At 43.5% G+C, this 23,578-nt stretch overlaps 1 protein-coding gene across 10 annotated transcripts in view; it reads right to left on the bottom strand.

Moving 5' to 3' along the window:
• PUM1 (pumilio RNA binding family member 1) overlaps positions 1-22,291 on the bottom strand; it is a 77,923-nt gene extending 55,632 nt beyond the window's left edge. For 8 of the 10 annotated variants that reach the window (XR_008238825.1, XM_052811859.1, XM_052811850.1 and 5 more), the window contains exons 1-3: positions 22,142-22,291; positions 17,578-17,951; positions 2,393-2,461 (exon numbers count right to left, since the gene is read on the bottom strand). Coding sequence is in view for 9 of the 10 variants with exons in the window: in XM_052811859.1 (XP_052667819.1) it covers positions 2,393-2,461; positions 17,578-17,940 (432 nt within the window). In the remaining variant the exon portion in view is untranslated. Of the gene's footprint in view, positions 1-2,392; positions 2,462-17,577; positions 17,952-22,141 lie in introns of those variants that run through there. The other 2 variants (XM_052811856.1, XM_052811855.1) reach the window with 1 other exon arrangement.
• Between the last annotated feature and the right edge of the window lie 1,287 nt (positions 22,292-23,578).

The raw sequence follows: 23,578 nt of genomic DNA on the forward strand, positions 1-23,578 counted from the left end.
GTTTACCAGCACCCTTTAAAAAAAAAACTCTGACGTCTTCAGAGGCACAAACTCCTCTAAATCGCTAAAATTATGATGATGTTACTTACTAAGCAGCAAGAAAACAAGATAAAGAGATACACTAAATGCATAAACACTTTTCTTCACCTTTCTCCTCCAGGTTTTTCACTATCACCTCAAAAGTATGAGACTATTGACACTTCCTGCAGGTAAAGCTCAGAGGACACAAGATCAAGAAATAAAAATCAAATTTGCTCTTTTCCTCATTTATTTCAGACTTAAATTTTTTCTTAGTACTGTCTTTCTCCACAAGTTTCCTTCACATTCCAGGAGCAGGAGGGAGGAAACCATCAGTGCCTTGCTAAGGCATCTAAACAACAGATAGGGCATGCTGCACAAAATCAAAGTCCGTAGTTGAAGAACACAGTCTTGAAAGCCAATATGCATATCCTGCGGGGATCTCAGTTTACATAGTTCCTTAAATTGGCCAGATGGATCTATGTTGAAATATCTTGGGGAAATACAGATAAAATTCCATGGATAAAGAAAGAAAACTGTGGGACTGAGGAAGAAAAACACCAAGAGAAACAAGAAACAGTGTCTTAGCTTAGAGAGAAGGGCAAAATGTCACCTTTCCTGGAAAAACATGCACATTCCAGCATGTGGAAAAGCCCAGTGACAAAAGAATGCCATCTCCAAAACTTTCTGCATCACACGTTAGAAGAAGGGGGGGAGGGTGAGTCATCATTGGAAGGCAAACTTCACATCCTCAAAAAACCAAACCCAAATTCACTTCTCTCAAGAAATGGCTAAATAAACTAAGAGTTGGTAAAAATCAGCATATTTAGGAATGCCTTCAGGCATTTAAGCTAACATGACCTAACACCACATTAAGTACAAAACAAGTTCTGTATTTACTCTTAACGGGCTTTCAAAGAGCCTGTAGGCTCTATATCTGAAAATGAATGTCTTGCCCAAGTGAGGTGTTAAAAAATAATATTCACAGAACATTCACACCCCCATCATTCCACTGGCGTGCTTCATATGGAGGCACATCAGCTGCTTTTCAGCAACTTTAGACAGATTTTTAATGTCATGTTTTCTCCTTTGTAAATCATTTTCATCTACTCTTAGTCAATAGTCTCAATGTAGGTTAACATAACCTAGAGAAACAGAGATTTTCCTATCAAGTACTGTCAAATTAAAATGCAACTCAGTATTACGATCTTCCAGAGAAGGAAGGGAGGAGAGGAGAAGAGAGGAGAGAAGCTAAGCTGCAAGCACCATGAATTCCCTGAGGTCTTTCATCTGAGAAAGGGCATCTTCTTATGAATCCCACCACACAATAGTCCTAGTGTGCCGTTTTCTCCACAACAGTACTTTTTGGGTTCTAGGGATTTTTTTATTATTATTATTTTATTTTTAAGCTGGCTTATAAACTAGGTAACAGAGATAGGATGGACTGAACATGGAGAAAATGAACTAGCCTGAACTTGACAGACAGGAATGCAAAAAGGAAGTCTCTCCAAAACAACAGACCTGCATCTAGGTTACCTGCTGCACATTAATATCCTCCTACAAGACATGATGTTCTCATCTCTGTTCTTCCACAAGCCTCTAAACAGATTGACTATAAAGGAGAAGGGAACGAGGCAAGGACAGAAGCATTTGTATCCAACTTGCAGGAACCTAACATAGCCAACTACCATAACTTGCTATTCTTTCAAGTCACTCTAAAAATAAGTAAATTCTCTCTTTTCAAAGAAAACCAATGGCCATCTCCCCCAAATCCGCCACCTCCTTACTGCCCTGTGAGATTAAAATAACACTCACTGGATTTCTGTAAAGTTAGAACTGAAGGGCCCATTATCTGACAACTCCCTGCTCAGTCCTTTGACCTGTCCGAAGTGCTTATCACTTCTGCAGCCCTTGATTACGTTGCCCAGTTACTTTAAACGTTAAACACAGTCCTGTGCTTTATGACAAGAGCCAAAAGGTGGCCAGGAGTGGAAACAGGGCAGCAGACAATGACAGACAACTAAACCCACAATATTATGGGGTCTGAGATCACTGGATCCCAAAATAAACATGCTACAAGTATTGTAACACTTGTCACAAGACATATTTCTAACTGTTCTTTTACAACCACCATTTTACTGTTTGATGATACAACAGGTGGAGGGCTTAGCTGTTCCTCCTACTAAGATGTATTCCAGCCTGACAGGTTTTTGTTAAAGTGCACACGGACACACACACACACGCACACACAAGCTTCACAGTCATAATGGAGAGCTCTCAAGTTCAGAATCATTCCAGCAGCCTCAAAAACTGTTATTTATTTTCCTCCTCCCCCCAAAATACACAGACTTTTTTCTATAGGCCTTTCACTTACCTCTCCCATAGCCCGTCCTTCCAGAGCAAGCGCTTGAAAATCATGATTCAGTTCATCCATGGAACGCACCTATTTATAGACGGGCAAGAAAAATACATGAGGAAATGCTTGTGTGTGTGGTTTTTTTTAATGATAATCATAGTTTATAGCAATTTTTCTGATACAAACTGAGAGCTACATTCCATATTACAGCATATAACAAGGTTATTGAGCTTCAAAAGATGACTTACCTTTAAGACTCCCAGAAGCTACAACGTTTATAGTGTTAGATTTATACACACACAAAAAAGGAAAAACTAGCAATTACTTTTAAGACACACAAAGTCCAATGCAACTGCCTTTACTAAGTTCACTGCAAAGACTAATATTTCACAGTAAGTTGCATGATTTCAGGTGAGGGAGTCAATGCATAAGCAAGCAAGACAGCATCATTTCCTTTCAGGTGAAAATCAAGTAAAGACTCTTGTATAAAATAGGCAGATTTATATTCAAGTTACATTGATATGAAAAACACAATGGTAGAAACAAAAAGCAAATTAAATGAAATAACACCATTTGAAATGGGGGGCAGGGGATGAAGAAAGGAGAGCAAGCAATGCCTTAAGATCAGTTGCCTATTTTAGTTACTGTACCCACAACAATGTCTCAAAGTGGAAATCCAGAAGCACAAACTGGGCTGCAAAAGACCTTAAAAAAACCCCTGATGGGGTATGTCCTTTTTCTCATTCCCGAGAGGTTGCCAGTGTATGGCATGGCAGCCACACAGCTCTGTGGCTATGCTGGGGGCCCCAAGACTTGCCAGCTAAAGCAAGGCATGCAAGGGAAAGGCAATAGTGAAGCAGTCCTTCCAGATTCACGCAGGGCAGAGCTCAGGCACTGCAGGAACAAGAGGAGGGCCCTGGGAGGTGACACTGGCCTTGCTCACCTGGAGGACTTGTAGCTATACATTTACTTGGCCAGCTGTGCCATTTTCTGCTTTGGATCATGGTTTGATGAAAATTGATTGAATTAGAACAGGAAAAAAAAAAGCAGCAACTTAAAAATGTTAGCCAAATAAGTCAGATATTTTGAAAATGCAAGAAAACACTTCTGATTTCATTCCCAAATCTCATCCAGGCAAGTCCCTACAGATGCAGCCATTGAGCACACATGCAGAAGCAAAGAAAAAAAAATATTCCCCCCCCCCCCAAAAAACCAACTATGGGCTTGAGAAGAAAGCACAGAAGTACAACCACGTGCTAGGATTCAGCCTAAATTATTGGCCTCCTCAGATAACACACCTGTATCAAAGCAGCACTTATTACAACAGCCACAAACACTTACGATGGCACATAGGCAATACTACACACCTCCTACTCAATGTTTACATAATCCCTGCTACCCAACAGATCTGATACACCTTTCTGCTAGAGCAGGGGTAACAGTTTGTAAAACACTTATTTATGAGTAATCCACACACTCTGTTCACTGCAGTCCCTTATGGATTCTTTTTAATGTGCAGTGTTTAGTCATGTCACCACTGAAGACATTGCAGGTGATTTGGACACAGCCTCCTCTAGGCCAAGGGAAGGAACCCAGTAATACCTGGTGGGTGATTTATAGGACAAAAAACCCCAAAAACTGGTTTAGATACTAACGCACCACGCTGCCAGTGACCAGTGCTGTAAGCAGTTACACCATGTTCACTGACCTTAGCCCTGACTTCTGATACTCATGCCACTATTTCCAGCAGAACCAAGTCAAGACTTTGTTGTGATTACGCTTTATTTCTATTTTAAGACAAGATTCAATAGACCTCATCCAAGAGTATCAGATGTAGGGAAAGCACCACAGATAACCTCCAGAAGTCCCCTCCACTCTGAATTCTTCTACTGTTCTGTGACAATACTACTTTGCAAAAGATCAGTAACATATTGTTAAATTATCTAATCCATATTTATGTAACACACAAATCCTCAATGGCCAGTCACTCAGAATCACAGTTTAAAAATAAAGTATCCTCTTATTACTATACCTCAGTTGAAAGTTATTTTCAGTTATGCCTCAGTCTTGCCACCTTCTGTGGTGATGCTTATCACATCAAGTGATGAACACTCAGAGTGAAAACAGCACTCCACCTTCCAGAAACTACAGTGCCAGGCAAGACCAAGGACTTCCCTTCACTGTCAATTCCATCACTGATCTGCCAGCTAAGGTATCTCAGTTGCCTCATGTGAGACAGAAGCTAATAAGACCAAATTCTTCCACGAAGCATTTCAAGTCTAACTCATGGAAAGTGCTGCAACCCCCAGACATGCCAAGCCACAAAAGCTTAACAGCAGCAAATTATTATTTCAATGAGACATCTGAGGAATAGAGAAGCTATACAAAGAGATTCAGTAGGTAATGTTCATTACTCTCACTGCTAAAGCAACATCCCAGCAAACCACAGATGCAGCCACAATGGCACTGATTCAGGACTTGCAGTGCTGTGGAAAGTGCTAGTGGAGAAACAAAGGCTGCTTAGTGCGTGTCCCCCAACTTCTCCAAAACAAATAAACTCCCAAAGGTGGATGTTGTGCTACGGGAACCTCAAAAAAAAGCTGCTAGAAAGATATAATCATTACCTTCCTAGCTTAAAGGGTATTAAGAGACATTTGTACTTTGTTTTGGTCATATCCCAGCCCTATCAACTCCCCACTGCCAAGCAGAGCTCCCCTCGCAACTTCAGTTGCGCTAATATCCCTGGTGAAAGCCCTGTGCAGAACACACAGGCAGTTTCCGAACAAGAATCAACTCCTCAGCCCCTTCTCTCACCCCTCTTTATGGTACTTCGGCATGATACACGGTCATCCTTACTGTACCAAACATTTTTAAAAATGCTAGAATCGTGTATTTTATTTGTTCATGTTAAATGCAAGAACATTTTCACAGATGTCTTGTTTAAGCATTTGTCTTGAGTAGAAAAACATGTTATCATCTCGTTAAACCAATTACAGCAGCACAAATATGTGAGTTACATCCACGTGTTGAGCCATGCTCCCATGCTGCCCTGAATTCTTGGTGGAGAAGCTAGAGCTGGTGTAACTAAAAACGACATCATCTCCAACACAGTCAAAGCCTTCAATGCAAGTTCACGATCCCCCACCAGACACCACAACAATTTAGCAATTCCTGTTTCTCCAAGACCTACAGTCCAGTAAGCACACATAGCTCTCCTCAGTGCTGATCATTTGTCCATTTCCAGCGTGGAGAAGCATGTTTGTCTTCAAACGATGCCATGATGGTTGATTACTACAGAGGTGATACAGAGACCAAGATAAGAAGAGTGGTAAAGGGCAAAAAGGGGGATAAACATGAAAGCAAAGTGCACTCCAGCTTTTTCATACCTGGTTGGTTTAACTGCACACTTAACAGAGCGCTATTATTTTCACTCCTCTCAAGGGCTGAAGGAACCTGTCCTTTAAACATGTCTTAGATTGCAAACTGCCATCCTAACCTCCCTGTTAAATGATACACAGTAGAAACAGGCTGCCTCTATCTCCTTCCCAAATACACTTTACCCCAGTCACTATCAAAAGCAGAAAAAATAATATTGGTTTCTCTATCTGCTATCAGAGGTCAGGTAATGGAAGAAATTATTCATTACAGATCTTTAAGTCACACCCCTCATCATCTCTCTTTCATCAATCCTACCAATTATGGTTAAAAATGTTTTCTAAATCAGGTCTTCGTGCCGGCACTGTACGCTCAAACTGTATATAATCACCAATTTTGAGGCCCTTTCTCTCAGTCACATAGTTCCTTTATCTCTCCTCATCACTGTATCTGTTTATGATACAGGCTAGCTTATTTTTCAATTTTTAAAGGCTGTACTCAAAAGGTCCTCTTCTCATTTCCCCACTTCTATAATATTAAATAGCGACACCTCTTCACCTCATTTTCTTACACTGTATGCACAAATATCACAGGTCTCCTGCATTTCCTTTTGAAAGATGAACAAATAGCTTCTGAAACAGCAGAACATAAAGCCAAAATCACGACTTCCTAAACCTTAGCATTCCAAAAGGCAGGCCATACTCTGAAATGGTAATTAAATGATATAGATGGTCTTCCACCTCACCAGGATCTATTCCTGTTAACTATCACTGACCCATAACAAACACAAACACATAGAGCAGTCACGATGGTGCAAACACTAGAAACAAGGAGGTCCGCAGAGAAAGAACTTCTTCATAGATGAGTGCTAACGTCAATGAGATTTGATTACCATAAAATCTGGTTCACCACTGAACCAGAGTTTTGAAAGAAATCCAGAAGACAACACCAAGAGAACTTGGCTGCACAAGGAATCGATGCCCTGACATCTGGATACGACATGACAACCTGGTTCCTTGGAGGAAGAGGTGATCTCGAGAAACGTCAGGAATCACATGAAGAGATGTCAGCTGTAGTCCCAACTGCCTCGTAAGTGATCCAACAAAACCTGACTCCTGCTCTCAGCCAGCAGCACCCCTCAGTCACACCCCCATTTCAGCCTTTTCCAGGCAAGCCAGCTCTGCAAAGCAAAATGCAAAGTGCACATCCTCGCCAACTACCAAGAACAGACCTCCCTACCTTGTCAAGAGTACTCGTTCTTTCTGATAAGGCAGAAAACCAGCAAGCTTGCTTTTGAAGCCTACTTAACAAAATTAAGGCTCTGTACATCAGCAACACTGGTACTGAATGAGAGTTACAAAACAATTTCATTGCACAAGAACATTCCTCCCCTTCACATTAAATGCTGCGTATGCACTCAGGAGTTATGTAAATCTCACCAAAATTAATGAGAATCTCATTCAAAAAGAGTAATTTCCATGCACGCTAATATATGAATGTGTCATTGTAACACACTCCAGCCTATAGCCACTTCACCAACTCATAAATAATTTCCTGCCTGCACGGTGGAAGTGCATACCCCAAAGCAGATTTGCCCAGCGCACTGACTACAAGCCACGCTGAGAAACTGGAGTAAACCCACTGGATTGCTTCGCTTTACCAAGGCTTAAGCCAATTCAGTCTCTCAAAAGCCCTCTTAACCAATTTTCACCCTTGCTCCGAAAAACATGCGATAAAGCGAGAGACAGCTGTATTATTCATTGCACACTCACTCTAGGTCAGACCTCCAAATCTTATTTTCAGTCTCCTGAATAAAAACCCCTGGCCTCATACATGCTGAAGCTAGAGAGGCCTTTCGAAGTTTCAATAGCAGATACCCACTACCTATTTCAGAGGGGACAAGCCAAACCACAGAATGCTTTCTGCTCTCACCTACTGCAGATTGCAACAAAACAAACCAATTTCTCTCTAGGCCAGTGGCCACTTTCAAGACTCAACCTCCCAAATAGCAGAAGAGCCTCTCAGCAACTCTGCATCAAACATACTCACTGTGGATTTTCCAACCCCTCAAGCAGCGCACAGCTAATTTATGTCAGGTAGCCATCTTACACTTTTTTTTTTTTTTTTTTTTTTAAATAAGATTAGAGGGCCTCGCCATTGCAAAACTCAGTGACAGCAGCTCAGAAGCAAATGCTTTCCTGGTCCCAAAGCTACACAGACACTAGGTTCTTGTCTGTATCTGGAACACTTTTGAATTTATATAGCTGTACCAGAAATAGAGAAAGCAATATTCCAGCAGCTAAAGACGTTTTATGTGCTGGTACCATTTAGTACAGGACCTGCTGCTCAGCTACCACACCACAAACCCAGGCAAGACACTTTTCCCTGCCTCTGAACACCCCCTCAAAACATACTCTGTCACAGATGTAGCCAGCATTTGGAAGTTTTGCAACTTTTTTCTTATAGAAGAGCAAAGCAGACTCAGGCAATCATCCCAGGCATCACCAAAGACCCAAGGGTCTGAACTGCTCACAAACAGGGTGAGAACAGAGGGAACAACTTACAGACAAAGACCAGAATCAAACCTCTTCTGTTACACCTCTAACAAGCCATCCCAAAACAGGGTCTGATGTCCCCAGTACTAAAAAGCTGCAAGGCAGCAAAGGATCAGCAGGGGAAACCTGCAAAAGCACCAGTGTGCCCACAGAAATAAGCAATAAACCCAAACACCTGATAGGACACACTGCACTGCTGGTACTGAAAACTCCAGTTAATTTTAACCTAGCAAACAACAAGGCCTACAGGGCTAAATGGCACTTGTCAAAAGGAATTCTGCAGTCAGTTAAATTAACAGGAACTGGGGCCCCAAACTGTCCTTATGATTACTAAGCAGGGATTTGAAGGACCTAACAAATTAACATGAGAGCAACAGTATATTTACCTTTTGGATTTCCAGTACCGTATTTTTTATTCTATAATAATCCAAGGATTTTCCCCAAACTGATAGCTACCAGCAAAGTAGCTGAATTGTAATTTTAAGTAAATATTAATGTCAATAATCAGTGTTAATACTGCACCTTATATTAAGCAAACATGGTTGCTAATATGACCTTTACATATAAATTCGAAGTGTAATACTGTATCACATTTCATGGTCTGCAGGTATGTCAGGGGATTGTACGCTAGCCTTATATATTAAGAAAGCCTCGTTTATGGAGAATTTATATTCACCTAGACAGATGCACAGCAAAACTATCAAGGGCTAAGTTTCACTCTTAATCACAAAGGATTTTTTCTTCCTCCTTATGCAAGTGATGTTTCCCAGTAAGAGAAAGGACAGGTGGAATTAAACAAAGAAGAAAAAGCCAAACATACAGGAGAAAAAACAGGCAAATAAACTAGAAAATCCTTTGGAGAAAAAGAAGCTGAGAAATAACCAGCTGATGATCTAAAAATTCTAGCTGATGAAATATTCTAGCTGATGATCTAAAAAAAATTGTCTCTAAAAGTGTACCATGAAGCCTGAGGGTTTATGATTTTTATTTTATTTTTTGATGTTGGACAACATTAAACAGATCAAATATCTGCATTTATTAGCGGTAACAGCAATTGAAGAGGGCTTAAACTATCTATTTCTATTAAGCCAATTATGTTAAATAGGGTAACCAAAGCAAATGAAGGCTGCTTCTGTAAGCCTCAGTTCTCCAGTTTCTCCATTTCCCCTCTCCCTAACGCCACTACCCATGTGGCCCCATTTCAAAGACTGCCTTTCTCCCTCCCCTGCACTTTCTTATGACAGGACCTATCTAGTCCCCAGCTGTCCCCCAATTCTACTTCTGACCAGCAGGCAAAACCCCCAGGACAGCATCTGCTAAAACAGAGGAACTGCAGAGACAGGATTTCATGAAGTTGGAACATGTAAATGGCTGCTTTCAAAATTTCTTTGATCTACAGTAAATTACAGGGTCAACTGCAGCCTGCAGTCCTGCCAGCCAAGCAAGTGAACTCCAGTGTATCCCACAGATACTACCATAAGGAATTCTGGACAAATCACCCTAAACTTATCTGCCATCCTGGCAAACAAAAGCATGGGCAAGGGCCAGGCGCTGTGACCACAAATCCACGGGAAGGGCTCATTCTTCAGTCTTTGCGGATGATGGCTGTGCTCCTGGCGAGCCTGGCAGGAACCCTCCAACAATTTTAGCTCTGCACAAGCTTGATGGGACCACCTTGCTACGAGACCACTTGTTTTCCTTTTCTACTCCTGCAGAGTAATGTGGAAAATCGTGTTACTGTTATACTTGTCAGGATAGATCAAAACGTTATGTTTTCTCAGCTCCTAAGATGAATAGCATTTGTTTGTTTCTGTGAGAAGACAAGAGATGAGACATTACAAGTTCTCCCTCTTTGCACAGGTACATTATGGGCGCTTACCTAGAGCACCTCAAAACTGTGATTATTACTTGGATATTTATTTATTTTTAACTCAAGTGCACTCTGCAACTGTGAAAAGGCAAGTGTCTGTAAAGTTTCCATCCATTAGGCCTCCACATTTTAAGTCTTGCTCAATTTGTAATAGAAAAAAAAACAAACAAAAAATCAACAACAAAACAAACCAACCCCAAACCTCTTTATTTTCTAGTAAAACATTCCTCAAAAAAAGGCTGACATTACTACAAAAACACCGGGATTGAGGCAGTAAGAACAAGAAATATCAAAAACATTCAGGCTGCTGCCTGAATAAAACATCCTTAGAATGGAGAAGAGGAAAGAAAAAAAAAAAATATAGCTGGTTGAATAGCCTAAATACTTGTAGCACTTGATTTATATACTCACAAGTTGTTAAAGCCTTTTAAATTAACCAAAGGTTTACAAATTTCCGATGGAAACAAATGCCTCCTACTCAGCTGTGGGAGACTGCCTGCGTTTGTCTTGTTTGAACAGCTCACATAGCACGTTATTTAAATAATATCTACCCTGCATGCATACACACACACACACACATATAGTATCTAGGAGAGGAAAAAAAAAGTATTTACCAGCTGACAATAAGAAAAGCACCGCACACTGTCAACAACAGGCTTGCCACTAACAACTAGATCCAGGGTTAAAATATGTTGTTCCATCAACTGATTACAGCACTATTTTTAGTCCTCTCCTATAACAATAGTCGGTAAAGAAAGAATGTGAAGTCATAAGTATTAGACAGGATTAGGTGGTTTAACTACTATTTTTGTAGTAAAGGATTCATCATTAGAATTGCTACTACCATTAGCATTCAAAGCAAAAAGCTATTGAAATTGCAGATTGGCTAATGCTTTACATGGCATTTAGCCAAGATGATTAATGATTCAGGGTACAGAAATAAATGCAAGAAAGGCAGCCTTTCAGAGTGGCTCGGCTTAGTTAGCTAATTATGTTTTTCCTCAGATTTTATTCACCAAGGGAAGTGCTTCATTAACGTGGAATTTAGGTTAACCTGCGATGTCTCGGGCACATATTGTTGGGGTGCAAACTTCCAAAATATTGGACTACAGAAGAAGCAACCTTAATTTTGCCCTGCTGGAGCTGGCATTACCTTGGGAAAACAGTCTTCTGCCTCCCAGGTGTATGTCTGGATCAATGTTTTTGCGCAAGCACTCAGGGCTACACTAAGATCTGGCTCATTTGACCCCTGGGAGGGCTTTTCGTTTCACTCTCACCCCTACTCTGACCTTCTAAGGTTTAAATTCAGAGGGAAAAAGGTGTAAAGAAGGGACGCAGCAATGTCTCATGCCAGCGCCAAGCTCAGTATTTGTCAGAAACAGATGCAAGCAGCCCCATGCCACAGCGACTGTTGGCAGCAGGATGAAGGGCTCGCTTCGGGTTTAACATGAGGGCTCGTGAGGGTTTAACAACAGTGGAGTTTCACCCCAGCACAGAATCAAGGTCTGAAGCACAGCTTCAGTACAAGGTAAGTAACACGGCCAGATGCTCCCAATAAAAACAACTGCCCTAGAACAAAAGTTACCCTTAGCAAAGGAAGAGGAGTAACATGATATCTGAGAGCAGATCGCTTGACAGGAGGGAATGCAGCATCACATGACATCCGCACACAAAGGCAAGTTTGTTCATCGCAGACCCACAAGATCATCATACAGAGAAGACAGCTTTAAAATTGTCTCAGCATACACCTATAAGCAAGTTTTCAGACACAGGCAACACTAGATTCAATGCTCTGGAACAGCTTTTTGTTTAGGAGATTTTCGATCAGCAGTCAAAATTAACCGTGCCAATTTGCAAGGAAGAAGCTACTGTGGATGTATTATATGGCTTGTATCTTATGTAAAGTTTCACTCATTTAAAAAAATGCTGTGAGTATCACAACCTGTTCTGCAGAAGCACAGATAGGTCACACCAGATCAGCAAACCACAAAAGAGCTGATAAGGGGAAAGCAAAGTTGGAGAGAGGGGAGGAAGAAAACAAGCAGAAGCTATGCTCTAATAAAGCTCTATTCAAAACAGCCTTGGGCCCAATATATTAACTGAAATACTTGAAGTCTTCTTGAAGCACTGAAATTTGCAAATTCAATAGTGTGAAAATACCTTTGCTCTTCCTGAGCAAGCACCACAGCAAAGCAGCAAACTACAAAGATGATATACCACAGAGAAATCTGAAAGCCAGCACATCAGGTCACTTGTACAATCCCAACTAGAGCCAGATTATCTTGCAACTGCCTGTCAAGGACAGCAAAACCTACAGATTCAGAGGAAGCAGAGTCTTAAACTGACTTTCTGAAGATTTCAGGGTGGTTTTTGTCCCCTATACAAGAGAAGGATTTTCCAATAACCAACCTTAAATATCCAGTTTAGCCAATCTACTCATGGATGTATCTCAGGAGGAATTTTCAAAGGGCAATGTAAAGCAGAAAACTAAATGAAATGTTCTGATTCTCCTCCCCCCCCAAAATACCCCTTTACTATTGGGAAATCTCTGCGAAACAAAGCAGCCAAACTAGACATTTCATTTCAGCAAGGCATTATGTTCTAAGTTATCTGGGTATCAAGTTAGCACAGCCATTTCAGTGTCAACTTAGGAAAAGCCCTAACCACTTCACTGTGATACAAGGAAGTACCCATGAAAATTCAACAGATTTAATGAAACATCTATCAGAAAACGTTCTTCAAGAACAGAGTCACGTGTTCTATCATGTGGTGTATGTGATTAAGAACTTGCTCCATGCCTTCAACTCTAGCCCAGACAACAAGCCACATTATTTGGACCACAGCAGCCCTCATACACTAGGTGCTTTCCCTAAGCAGATCAGGAAATCTCTGTCCTGAAGAGTTAACCGTCACTTAAACAGGATTTCACTTTGGAAGAATGAACGCTAGGGCTTCTGCTTCCTTAGCTTCCAGGATCTTTTTAGAGGACCTTGCCACAACTTCAAGAAAAACTCTGGTCATGGTGCCTGCCAACAGGCACCAAGCATTGTCAAACAACGTCAAATCCAGACACTTTCACAGCAGCAAACAGCACAGTTTGAGTAGCAGTGGTCTAGAAGAGCAGCTACCAAGAGAATTACCTTCTGTCTCCACTTGAATGCAAGTTCCCAGTTAAGAAGTTGCACACCCACGTTGCCAAAAGGCAAAATTGAGCACAAAACACAGTCCCAGCCCAGTTGCTCACTATTCTTCACCAACTATGTGAAAAATTCCCCACATTCAACAAGACAATCCCTGCAGAGTTCTATTGTCTCAAATTATTAATTAAACATGCTCTCAAAGAAAGTAAATCCCTAAAATCATTTGCTTCTACTAAGCAACTCCCACATTACCCTAACTGCAACTCAGACAGTCTAAGTATATCCATTCACTGTAATTCAGAAGGGACCACCACGAGAGAAACTCTCTCTTCACTCTAGTTCAAGAACATACACGCATTCACAAGCCACAAGAGACCCCATCCAAGAAAACCCAGCCAATTTTCCTAAAAACCTGCTCAGTGTTGATAACTTCTCCCAGCTGAATATCTCGACCATCTTTTCATTCCTCGCAGTAGTAGATGGCTGTTTGGATTTGTAATGAGATACGCAACCTTTCATAATCAAGACAAATCCAACCTAGGCCATTACTCATCAGGAGTCATCTTGCACCTCTTCACTCACCTATGTGAAGTTCTGATCTCTACCCATTTTTATGCAGAATAAAGAGCATACAAACACCCTAGTGCAACTAGCACAACTGTCTGCCCAAAGAGCCTGAGTAAGTGAATGACAGCCTTAACCTCTTCCAGTTTGAATCTTAGAATTACTGGTGGACATTGACACTCAACTTCCATCTTGCTGCTTTTTGTGGATAAAAAGAGAAGACTACGTTTTGCAGTCAAGACCTGGCTGATGAAAGTGTCTTCCATGTAAAGTTTGGTGATTAAGTATCTGTAGCTGCAGACAGCTAGAATTTTGCTTAGGAGTTCAGAGAGTCCAACCTAGAAAAAAAGTCTGATTCCACCATTACTACAGTGTCTGCAAGAACAAAGAGGAATTTATAATATATGCCATTTGTGTGGATGACGTATCGTTGATACCCAAATATGCAAAGTGACAGTAGCATCTTTAATTGCTTAATTTTATATAAAAACTCAGTTATTCCCCTGCCTTCTGGAGGAAAAGGGAAAAATGCAAAGGAAAGAGAAAGTTTCTGGGTAAAATATAAAAAGAACCAACATTTTCTTTCTGTTCTCAACAAGAGGACCCCATCTACTTCTTTGGGAGCAAAGAAACTTTGTCTAAGTCATCCCTAGTAAAGCGACTCACAGCTTAATTCTCAGAGCTGCTAGTCAAAGTATGAACAAATGACAAGGAGGAACAGCCTGCACAATAAAAAATGAAAAGCAAGGATCCCATAAATAAGTCCTGACTCACAACACTCATAGCTATTTAATAACACATGATGAAATGTTATCATTTGGTAAAAATCACTGGAGTATTATCACCAACAGACGGAGATAGATGTCTGTCTACATACGTAACAAAGAAGAAACTGGGATTCAACAATTTAAAAAAAAAAACCTCTACCTTTAATTACGACCTCCCAAGCTCTAGGCAGGCATTAACCTATATTACCCTATAATTATTTTTTCTGACTTTCCATTATCTTTTATCTACTGAGTTTCCTAACCAGTCTTCAAGGCAGCAAGGCAAGGGCCCTCACTGCATTATCTTTGAAAGTCTAAAATCAAAAGTATAGTAACACAAGTGTATCCATAGGAAACTGAGACTCAGCAGAAATCCGTAATGATTCCCCACCTCTCTGCATGTCCCAGCACTTCCTTCCACTTCTATTCTTGCAGGACAAATTCAATTTTACCCCTGCTAAGCCCAAACTGAATTAAATTATTTTGCATGCATAAGACTAGTTCTTGCTCCAAGGAATTTATAATTTAAGAAGCAGATGCAGAGGTGGCCAAAAAGTCAAAAGGAATGGCAGTATTAGGATTACATATATCCTGCATTCTGCTTCCCATGAGTAAAACCCCCAAGGCAAACAGAGAACCATGGAAAAACAGGCACTCAAGAAAGGCTGAAGCTATAAACACACAGATAAAACTGCCCAGCAATCACTGGAATATATGGTATCAAATAAGACACATGAGAAAAGGGTTACTGCCCCATCTCAGAGTTGACTTCGAAGAAATTAAACACAAAGATTGGTTTAAGGATGCATACTGAGTACAACGCATCAGGACTATGTGACAAATACATCACAGCCAATGCAAAAACCACCAGGAAGTAGAACAGATAAGGTCCCAATGTTAATTGTATTATAGTGGGTATTTCTCGAGCTTCAGATCACAGAACACATGGGGGAAAAAAGGTGAAAGCATCACACAGAACCTTGTGAGCTTAAGCCTGCAGGCATATTTTGTCCATACAGCCTTCTCAGAAGTTTTGTGCCTCCAAAGAATACATGCGTTATTTTTTAAAAGTTCATTTAAACTAGTGTAAGCTAATGAGGTTTTTGTCTTCATTAAGTGGTACATTCATTAATATAATTTCATTCAAGAAGTTACTGAAGAAAAATCAAGCTGAGGAAGAGCAACACATCTACTGACATGAGGGCAAGTCTCAGTAACAGGTAGGATTCTTCTGTTCGAGTGAAAGTTTAAGTCTTCTGGTTATTAAAGAATGCAGTACAAAAAGTTCAAATACCAGCGCAATTTTTAATGACCACAAGGTTTGGGTGTCCCGTCCCCATCCCCCCATCTCCAGTGAGTTTTGTTGTCTTTGTTTTTATGGATTTTCAGAGAAAGAGCAATGAAAGTGTGAGCTGGAGGAAAAGAGGATTGAGAATTTCATGATGTTCATTTCAATTCATTAAGTCATCTTTCCACAAAATGTCCAAACAAAAGCAGTCCCTGCCCAAACACCTCCACACCAGACTGCATGATAGTTTTTATTTGAAAAACTTAAAAGTTGCAGCCTTTCAGTAAGAAATTTTTTCTTACTGTTTCTTACACAACTTATAAGCACATTAAGATCTCTTCCATCGATGTCTCTTGAAACAAGTTTTACATTTCATGACTGAAAACTTGGATACTTAACAGAAAAATTACATCTCATTTCAATGCAGTTATTTCCTTTACAGTTAACTGAATAGTTAATACTTAACTAAATACTATGTTTCCACATAAGGGAATAACTACAATATTCTTCTGGCTGCTTAGTTCATATTGCAGTATTTTATGCCATTTTTCTTCCAGAACAAATTGACAGGACACTTGGGTTTACTTCTTTGGTGATGTACACACTGACTTCAGTGAGGTTGCAAAATTCACTGCAATGTTTGCTTTTAAATGGTCCCGATGGCAACACATCCCCTGGGGAAGCACAGCAGAGGAACAAGGGCTTGTTCGCTTTTATTTGAAAAACTAGAGGCAGAAGATATTCATAAAGGTTGCAAAAGCTTTGTGTCTGCTGCTCTGACAGTATTTGTGGGAATCATTCGTTTTTAAAATGTGCTTACACTTAAGTTCTGCTCCTTTAGAAGAGGAAGCACATCTCCTCCTTTGACGAGTTACTTAGAGGTCACAGACAGAAAGCTAGAGTGAGTCATACACCCATTTAACTTGCAGCACATCTGACAATGCAACTACTGAAAAGACTTCTAGTAAACACTACTACAGAGACACATTTTGGCCCACTACCCTTTTAGAAATGTTACGTCGATGTAAGAAGTTAGCTGTGTTTCTAAAAGCACTGTTCCATGACATTCTTAAGGCTGTTCTCTTCTCAGTTCAGCTAAGCACGTTAATAGCACCTTCCCCTCCCAATTATAACCAGAAAAACCCAAACCCAAAACCCCCAAACAAACAAGCAAAGAAACCCAGGAAAACACATTACCAGCAACTTCCAGAACTGTGTTTTTCAATATTGGGAATGGTAAAAGCCCAACCTACATGCATTGGCAGTTTTGTAATACCATTACATAAGAATTATTTAACTACAGCAACAGATTTGAAAAGCAGCAGCACTCACTGCTATGGTGGTTCACACATCCAAAAAAAAAAAAAAAAATCAATAAAGGGAATGATAAACTTTGCAAACATGCATTTGACTGTCACAGAGAGTGGATTGCGATTTCAACACCCTCAAGAGCAGAAACGTTTCAGCTTATAGCTACCAAGGCACGGCAATCCTGAAAAGAGAAAACAAAAAGTACAACTGTTGCCATTATCCAACCACACAGTAACCAGCTTAAGCTTTAAAAAGTGTCATTAAAAGCATCTATCATAAGCCCGATGCGTTCAGGTGTTGAGTTTGGAAACATTGAACTTTTTTTTTTTTTACCTGATGTTCTGCATGAATGTTATCCCCAGTAGGCCAGCGATGTTTGCTGTTATTATAGCCGCCTCCACCACTTCCTCCTCCCCCAAGCTGCTCACCATGCTGCCTCTGGAAGAAGTAATCCACCATAGCGTCGTCCTGGGAGCGGCCTGCAACTCCTATGGATCCAGGAACAGGACTGGAGTGTGTCCCTGCTGCAAGCGCCTGATTTGCAGCTGGCTGTTGCTGAGCCTGGGACCCTGTTCCAGATGTCAATACAACAGGCATGTTGGGATTAGCTGTATCTTGAGCGTGCTGTTTCAGGTGGGGGCTGAACGAGTCCTGCCAGAGTACTGCTTTTCTCTTCAAAACACACGCAACGCTCATTCCACCAACACCTACGGGGGGGTGAGGGGAAGGGGGGAGAGACGGCGAGAAAGAGAGAAGGAAAACATGAAATCCTCGCAGCTTCAGCTTTACGTGTTAAATAACACACCCATCTTGACACTGGCAGGGAAACATCATGATGCCAAATCTGACGCCTTTTAACACAGTTATTTGCTCCATTAACCTAGCAACTAAAATATCACATAAAAATGCACGCTAGCCAAAAATCCCACATTTTGTGCTGCAAAGTGTTATCAGTATACGCATGATTCATGTAAGGTGCCCATTACACTGAAATCAGAATGCCAATTTATGCGATGGACAAAATACCAACTGGAGTGCTGCCACAGAAAATTGCTAGAAAAAAGCCCCCGAAAAACGCGGTGGAACGCAAATTACACCATCAGTGCCTGCCGTGCTGTTTACACCTGACAAATTGCGAGGCAGATCTTCAATCAATACACAAGTCCCACTGTATCACGATGTGTTCACTCAGTCATGCAAAACATCAAGGCAACAGGTTTTTTTTTTTTCAAATGCAAACTTAACATACTGGATTTCTGCTTATACAGTTAATTAAGTCCCAAACACAATGCGCACTCTTCCTGCAAACTCAGAAGCTGGCTTCGGTCATGAGATGGTAAAACGCACTGGCACGTTTTGTACGAAATTCCCTGGAGAAAAGAGCAGCTAACCTCTCGGTGCCTGGGATCTCGGCAGAACCTTCCAGAGCCAGAGCAGCCAGCAGTGCCGGTCCCGCTGTCGATGGCACCAGGGGAAAGCTGGATGAGTCGTGGAAACCATCCAACACTGAAAATATCCCAAATGCTTTGCACACACCCAAAATCATCCGCGTGCAGGACAACTGGCAGACTAGGCTGACAGCAACTCAATAATTTACTATCCCCCCAAATATTTTGATAGCATCCCAGCAGCACAAAAACACACAAGTTTGTTATTTTAAGACAACATTATCAGCTGATCCCGAGAGCAATAAAGACATTACACATGTGAATAGAAAAGTGTTTTCCCCCATTATGTAATCTCAGCCAATGCAGAGCGCACACACAAATTGAATTTGTTTTCAAAGGCATGGTATAGTCAGAATTATTATTTTTTAGAAAGATTGCTAGTTTATGACTTCAGTTACCTAAATGCAACCCCACAAATACCACAGAGAGTTACAAGGATGAAACTGGGGGGGGGGGGGCAGCCCTTATGGACTCCCACCACAGCTGCATACCAGCACGAGAATGCTTTTACTCTTGTACCTTGGTGGCTGTAAACCTTGGCCCTGATCCTGACAGCAGCTCCAACGGCCTGAAAGGCGGCTGTGTTTCCTCTATGCTCATCATAGTAGTTTTGAACTACAGTCAACTACTACAAGCAACTTCCAAGAACAATCTTCTAACAGTGGAGAGAGAAACTTGACACAAAAAAAATCCAAATCCCAGCTTTCATCAAACTTAGTCAAGTTTGTCCCACTAATTGAGAACAGTGTTAATATTCAGAAGAAAATGACTATAAGAACTGCAGAGACAAGATTTTTTTTTAACTGCACCTACAACATGCATTTGTTGACACACACACACAGCCTCCATGGCCACATAAAGAAGCAACTCTGCAAGGCTTTTTATATATTCAAAAACCTTCACAACTTAAATACCAGTAACATTCAACAGAACTAGCTCCTCTGTCTTTCAAAAAGTCTGGAAATCACTACCTTCCCCAAATACTTCATAAAACACTGTGACAACACCAGATATTACTAAATCTTCACTGATTTTTAAGAATCCAATACTGCAATTTCATGGCATTTTCCCATTAGCTTCCCTTTAATAAACATTATCAAAACCCTTCAGTAACATGAAATGAAGCAATAAAGCTCCTCTATGCAATAAGAAAAAAAAAAAAGAAGTAATTACTGGTAAGAAATTCACATATCACCAAGTTGGGTTATATATTAAGGGCAGACAATGAAATCTGAGCAGCCTCTGTGAAAGCAGGTTACAAGTAATCTTGGCGTAGTCTTTAAAAAAATGAGAGAGATACTATGAATCCACAAAAAGTTTCAAGTATCTATATATTGTGACAAGCCCTGTTTCCAGTGGAAATACCACAAGGTACAAAGTTGCCAGTGGAAGTCTGCGCAGCCACAACCTTACTTCCCTCCCTCAAAAGGCAGTGGACTGCAAGGCCCCTCTGCTCACCAGCACAAATTCATTTCTAGTTTAATTTGCACGCAGACCGTTAATAATTGCGTTACTGTAAAAACTGGGGGTTTTTTTGAAACTCTAGAAAATCTCAGCAAAGGTATTATGAAGATGTGCACAAGTGCCTCCTGCTCCCAGACGCTTCCTCTTTCGTCTAATACAGACGAGGCAGCTCCAAACACAAGAAAAAAACTTGGCAAAGGCGACATTTTGAAAGGGAGCAAAGGGGAAAAGAGCATTCTGGGTAGTTCAAGTGTAGTTCCAAGACGTGTTTTTATAGAAATGCCGTGTTAAATGTAGCGGACAGCTGAATCCTGTCATTCAAAGCACACAGAGCATCAGAAATATGTTAAGTCACCTACACAACGCACATTCACGAGCTAACTGGCAGCTGCAAGACTCGCCGCTGCTAATGGCTACTAGGACCCTTTTCATTCCCAAACTCTTCGTAAAAATACATAATAAACTTTTTCTAGGTAAACCATTTGCTGGGAGGAGTTACGTATTTACAAACAAAGGCTTCTACATGGCTACAAAGCACTCAAAGCAGACAATTTTCCTCTTCCCTTGATAAAAACATAGCATGTAAATAAATTGCTCTGTGTTATCATTACAAGCAAAATACTTTAGATTATGGGAGGCCCCACAAGCAACAAAAACTTTGGAGACATCCCCAAGCAAGTTTTAAGCAGAAGTGGCAACGACGCTGAATAAAGTGGCTTTAATCCGCATAGCGCACAGCTACGCGTTCAGAGCTTCACCGGTCTTATTCAATATTCCTCTAAAAATAACAGATCGTATTAAAAAATTAAGGCAGCGTGAGATCCGCGTTTGAAAAAGTTCAATCACGAACTAGAAGAGAGTTTGGGTTGGGTTTGGATTTTGGTTTTGAAAGTTAGACTGGAAATTAAAGCACAGCCATTGTTCACAAGCTGTGTGGCCTACAAGAACTTTTAACGTTAAACCTTGTGTTTTCCTGAAAACCTGGGGAGACGCAGCAGGAAGCGGGTAAATTGATCACCGAGTTGCTTAAACCAGAGTTAAAACATCGTAAGATAAATTCTACCCCTTACCCCACCTCCCTCGCTCTTAATAAAGGAAATTCCTTACTCATGATCTGTCTAATAAAATCTCTGCTCAGAACAAAGTTATTAAACACTGACCAAAAAAAAAAAATTTCAGAGTATTTCTCAGGTTGAGGCAAGAGGCAGACTCTTCAAATTACAAGCGTGCAATTAAAAAGGGCCAAACGCCGTTATTACCCGAAAACGAGATAAAAACAAGGAAGAAAACCACACAAACACAAAAACCCCAGGGTCACACAGCACATCAAAAAGTATTGTCTGCGTTTTCCTTCCCTCCCACTTGCGAGGCACCGTCCCTCTCCTCTGCCAGGGACACCGGCCCCCCCCCCAGCCCCGCCGAAGACCCCCCCCTCCCCCAAGGCCGGGGGGGGGGGACGGGGACCCAACCACCCCCCCACACCAACGCGGGCCAGCGCCGGGCCGGGCCCCCCGGGGCAACAAAGCGGGGCCTCGGCCCTCCCTGGCGGGTCGGGCTGGGCCCCCCCCGGGGAGAAAGGGGAGCCCTGGGGGGGGCCCCCCGCGGCGGCCCGGGCCCGGGGAGAGGCAGGCGGGGGGCGCCGGCGCCGCCCGGCCGGGATGGGCCCGCGGCCTCCCCCCCCCCCCAACAATAACACCCCCTTCCCTGCCGGCCGGGGCGCGGCGGCGAGCGGCCGAGGAGCCGCTCACGGGAGGCGGGGGTCCGCCGAGCCCCCCCCTCCTCCCCGGTAACAATAGGGGCCAGGCCCCGGCCCCCGAGCGCCTACAAGGAGCCGGGCGGGAGAGCCGGGCGCAGCGCCCCGCCGCCGCTCGCCTTCGGGGCGGCCTGGCGCCGCTCCGCCCGGCCCCCCCCACCAATATGGCCCCACCGGCGGCTCCGCTGAGGTGCGCGGCGCGCCGGGGGCCCGGTCCGGTGCCGATACTCACGGGCGGAGCGGTAGGATGAAGACGGATCTCGGCCCCCCCCCAGGCCGCTCGCCGCCTGCCTCTCCCCCTGCCTTTCACTCCGACAACATGGCGGCCCGGCGGGGACGGGCGCCGCGCTGCACGCCGGGAAGGCGAGGCCGCTCCAAGCGGCGCCGAGCCGCCGCTCCCCCGGCCGGGCCGGGCAGGGGCCGGGCCCTGCCCGCGGCCCCTTCTCCCCCCCCGCCCCCGCCGAACCCGCGCCGCGCCGGCCCGGGAGCGCAGCGCGGGGGGACACGGGCCGTGCCCGGCACCCTCCTGCGCGTCCCCTCGCGGGTGTCGCCGCTCCCCGGCCAGGCCCGGGCTGGGTTGGGGCCAGGCCCGGGCCCAGGGGTCTCGGGCTTTCCGCGTGGCCCCTTCCCCAGCTGGGCTTGTGGGGCGCAGGCCGTACTCAGCCCCACGCTGCTGCCATCAACGCTCCCTCGGCTAACGGCGCTGTGGTTGAGCCCCCACACACACCGCCGCCACGGCTCCCGGCCTTGGGCACCCCCAGGCCTGCCCTGGGCAGCGGGGAGGCCGCCAGGCAGCCGCCAGCCCCCCCCGGCCCGAAACAGTAGCCATCCCCCCGGGGCCTGCTCGCACAAAGGCAATGAAGAACCGCACCAGAGGCACGAAGCGCAGCCGAGCGCAGGCTGGGAGAACGGCTCTTCCTCACCCCACGCCTTTACAAGCCCAGCACCAGCAGCCAAGCACAATTTTGGGGTGTTTTCCCTTCATATCCCTCCCCCCGGCTCCCCTTCCCCACAAAGCCAGGGCTATGGAGAAACTACACACCCCAGCATGCGCCGCTCCGGCGCCGGCCAGGCTCTTGGTGTGGACATTAAAACAAAGCGCTGTACTCTGGGAGCAGTAGTTTCTGCAGTAACACCTCCATGTTAAAGGGGCAGCTCGTTTGGGAGCGGCCGCGGTTGGTTTTGTGCACCCTCCTGCTTTGGGCTCCGATGTTTTGGGGGGGATTTAGCACCTGCACTTGTCGCTTAGTTGTAATATTTTGTCTCCCTCTCACCCAGGCAAGAGAACCACGCACGAAAAAGGGGAGGAAACTTGCCCGTGCAGGGAAGCGGCTCGGGGCATGCCCTCGCACGCACACAGAGAGCAAACAAGCAGCAGCCCAGCGCAGCGGCTGTAGCGTTTCAAAGGGCTTCGTCAGCCGACGGGGTCCTGCAGACCGCATGGACCTCGGCGAGAGATTTCCCTGAAGTCTGAGCTTTCGTGGGTGAAGCAAGTAGGTTGTGGGTTCAGGTACAAGAAGTTACTTCAAGCCCGGTTTATCACAGTCATTAAAGCACAAGCAGGGCCGGATCCAGCTGAGATCTGGCTGCGTGGCTTGCATCCATTTTCTCCCCAAAGGGCTGCTGGGGTGATGGGTGTCTCTGCTGCCACGCTGCCTATTCCAGGTGC

Source organism: Harpia harpyja, chromosome 16 (genome assembly GCF_026419915.1).
Source record: "Harpia harpyja isolate bHarHar1 chromosome 16, bHarHar1 primary haplotype, whole genome shotgun sequence".
Classification (NCBI taxonomy): domain Eukaryota; kingdom Metazoa; phylum Chordata; class Aves; order Accipitriformes; family Accipitridae; genus Harpia; species Harpia harpyja.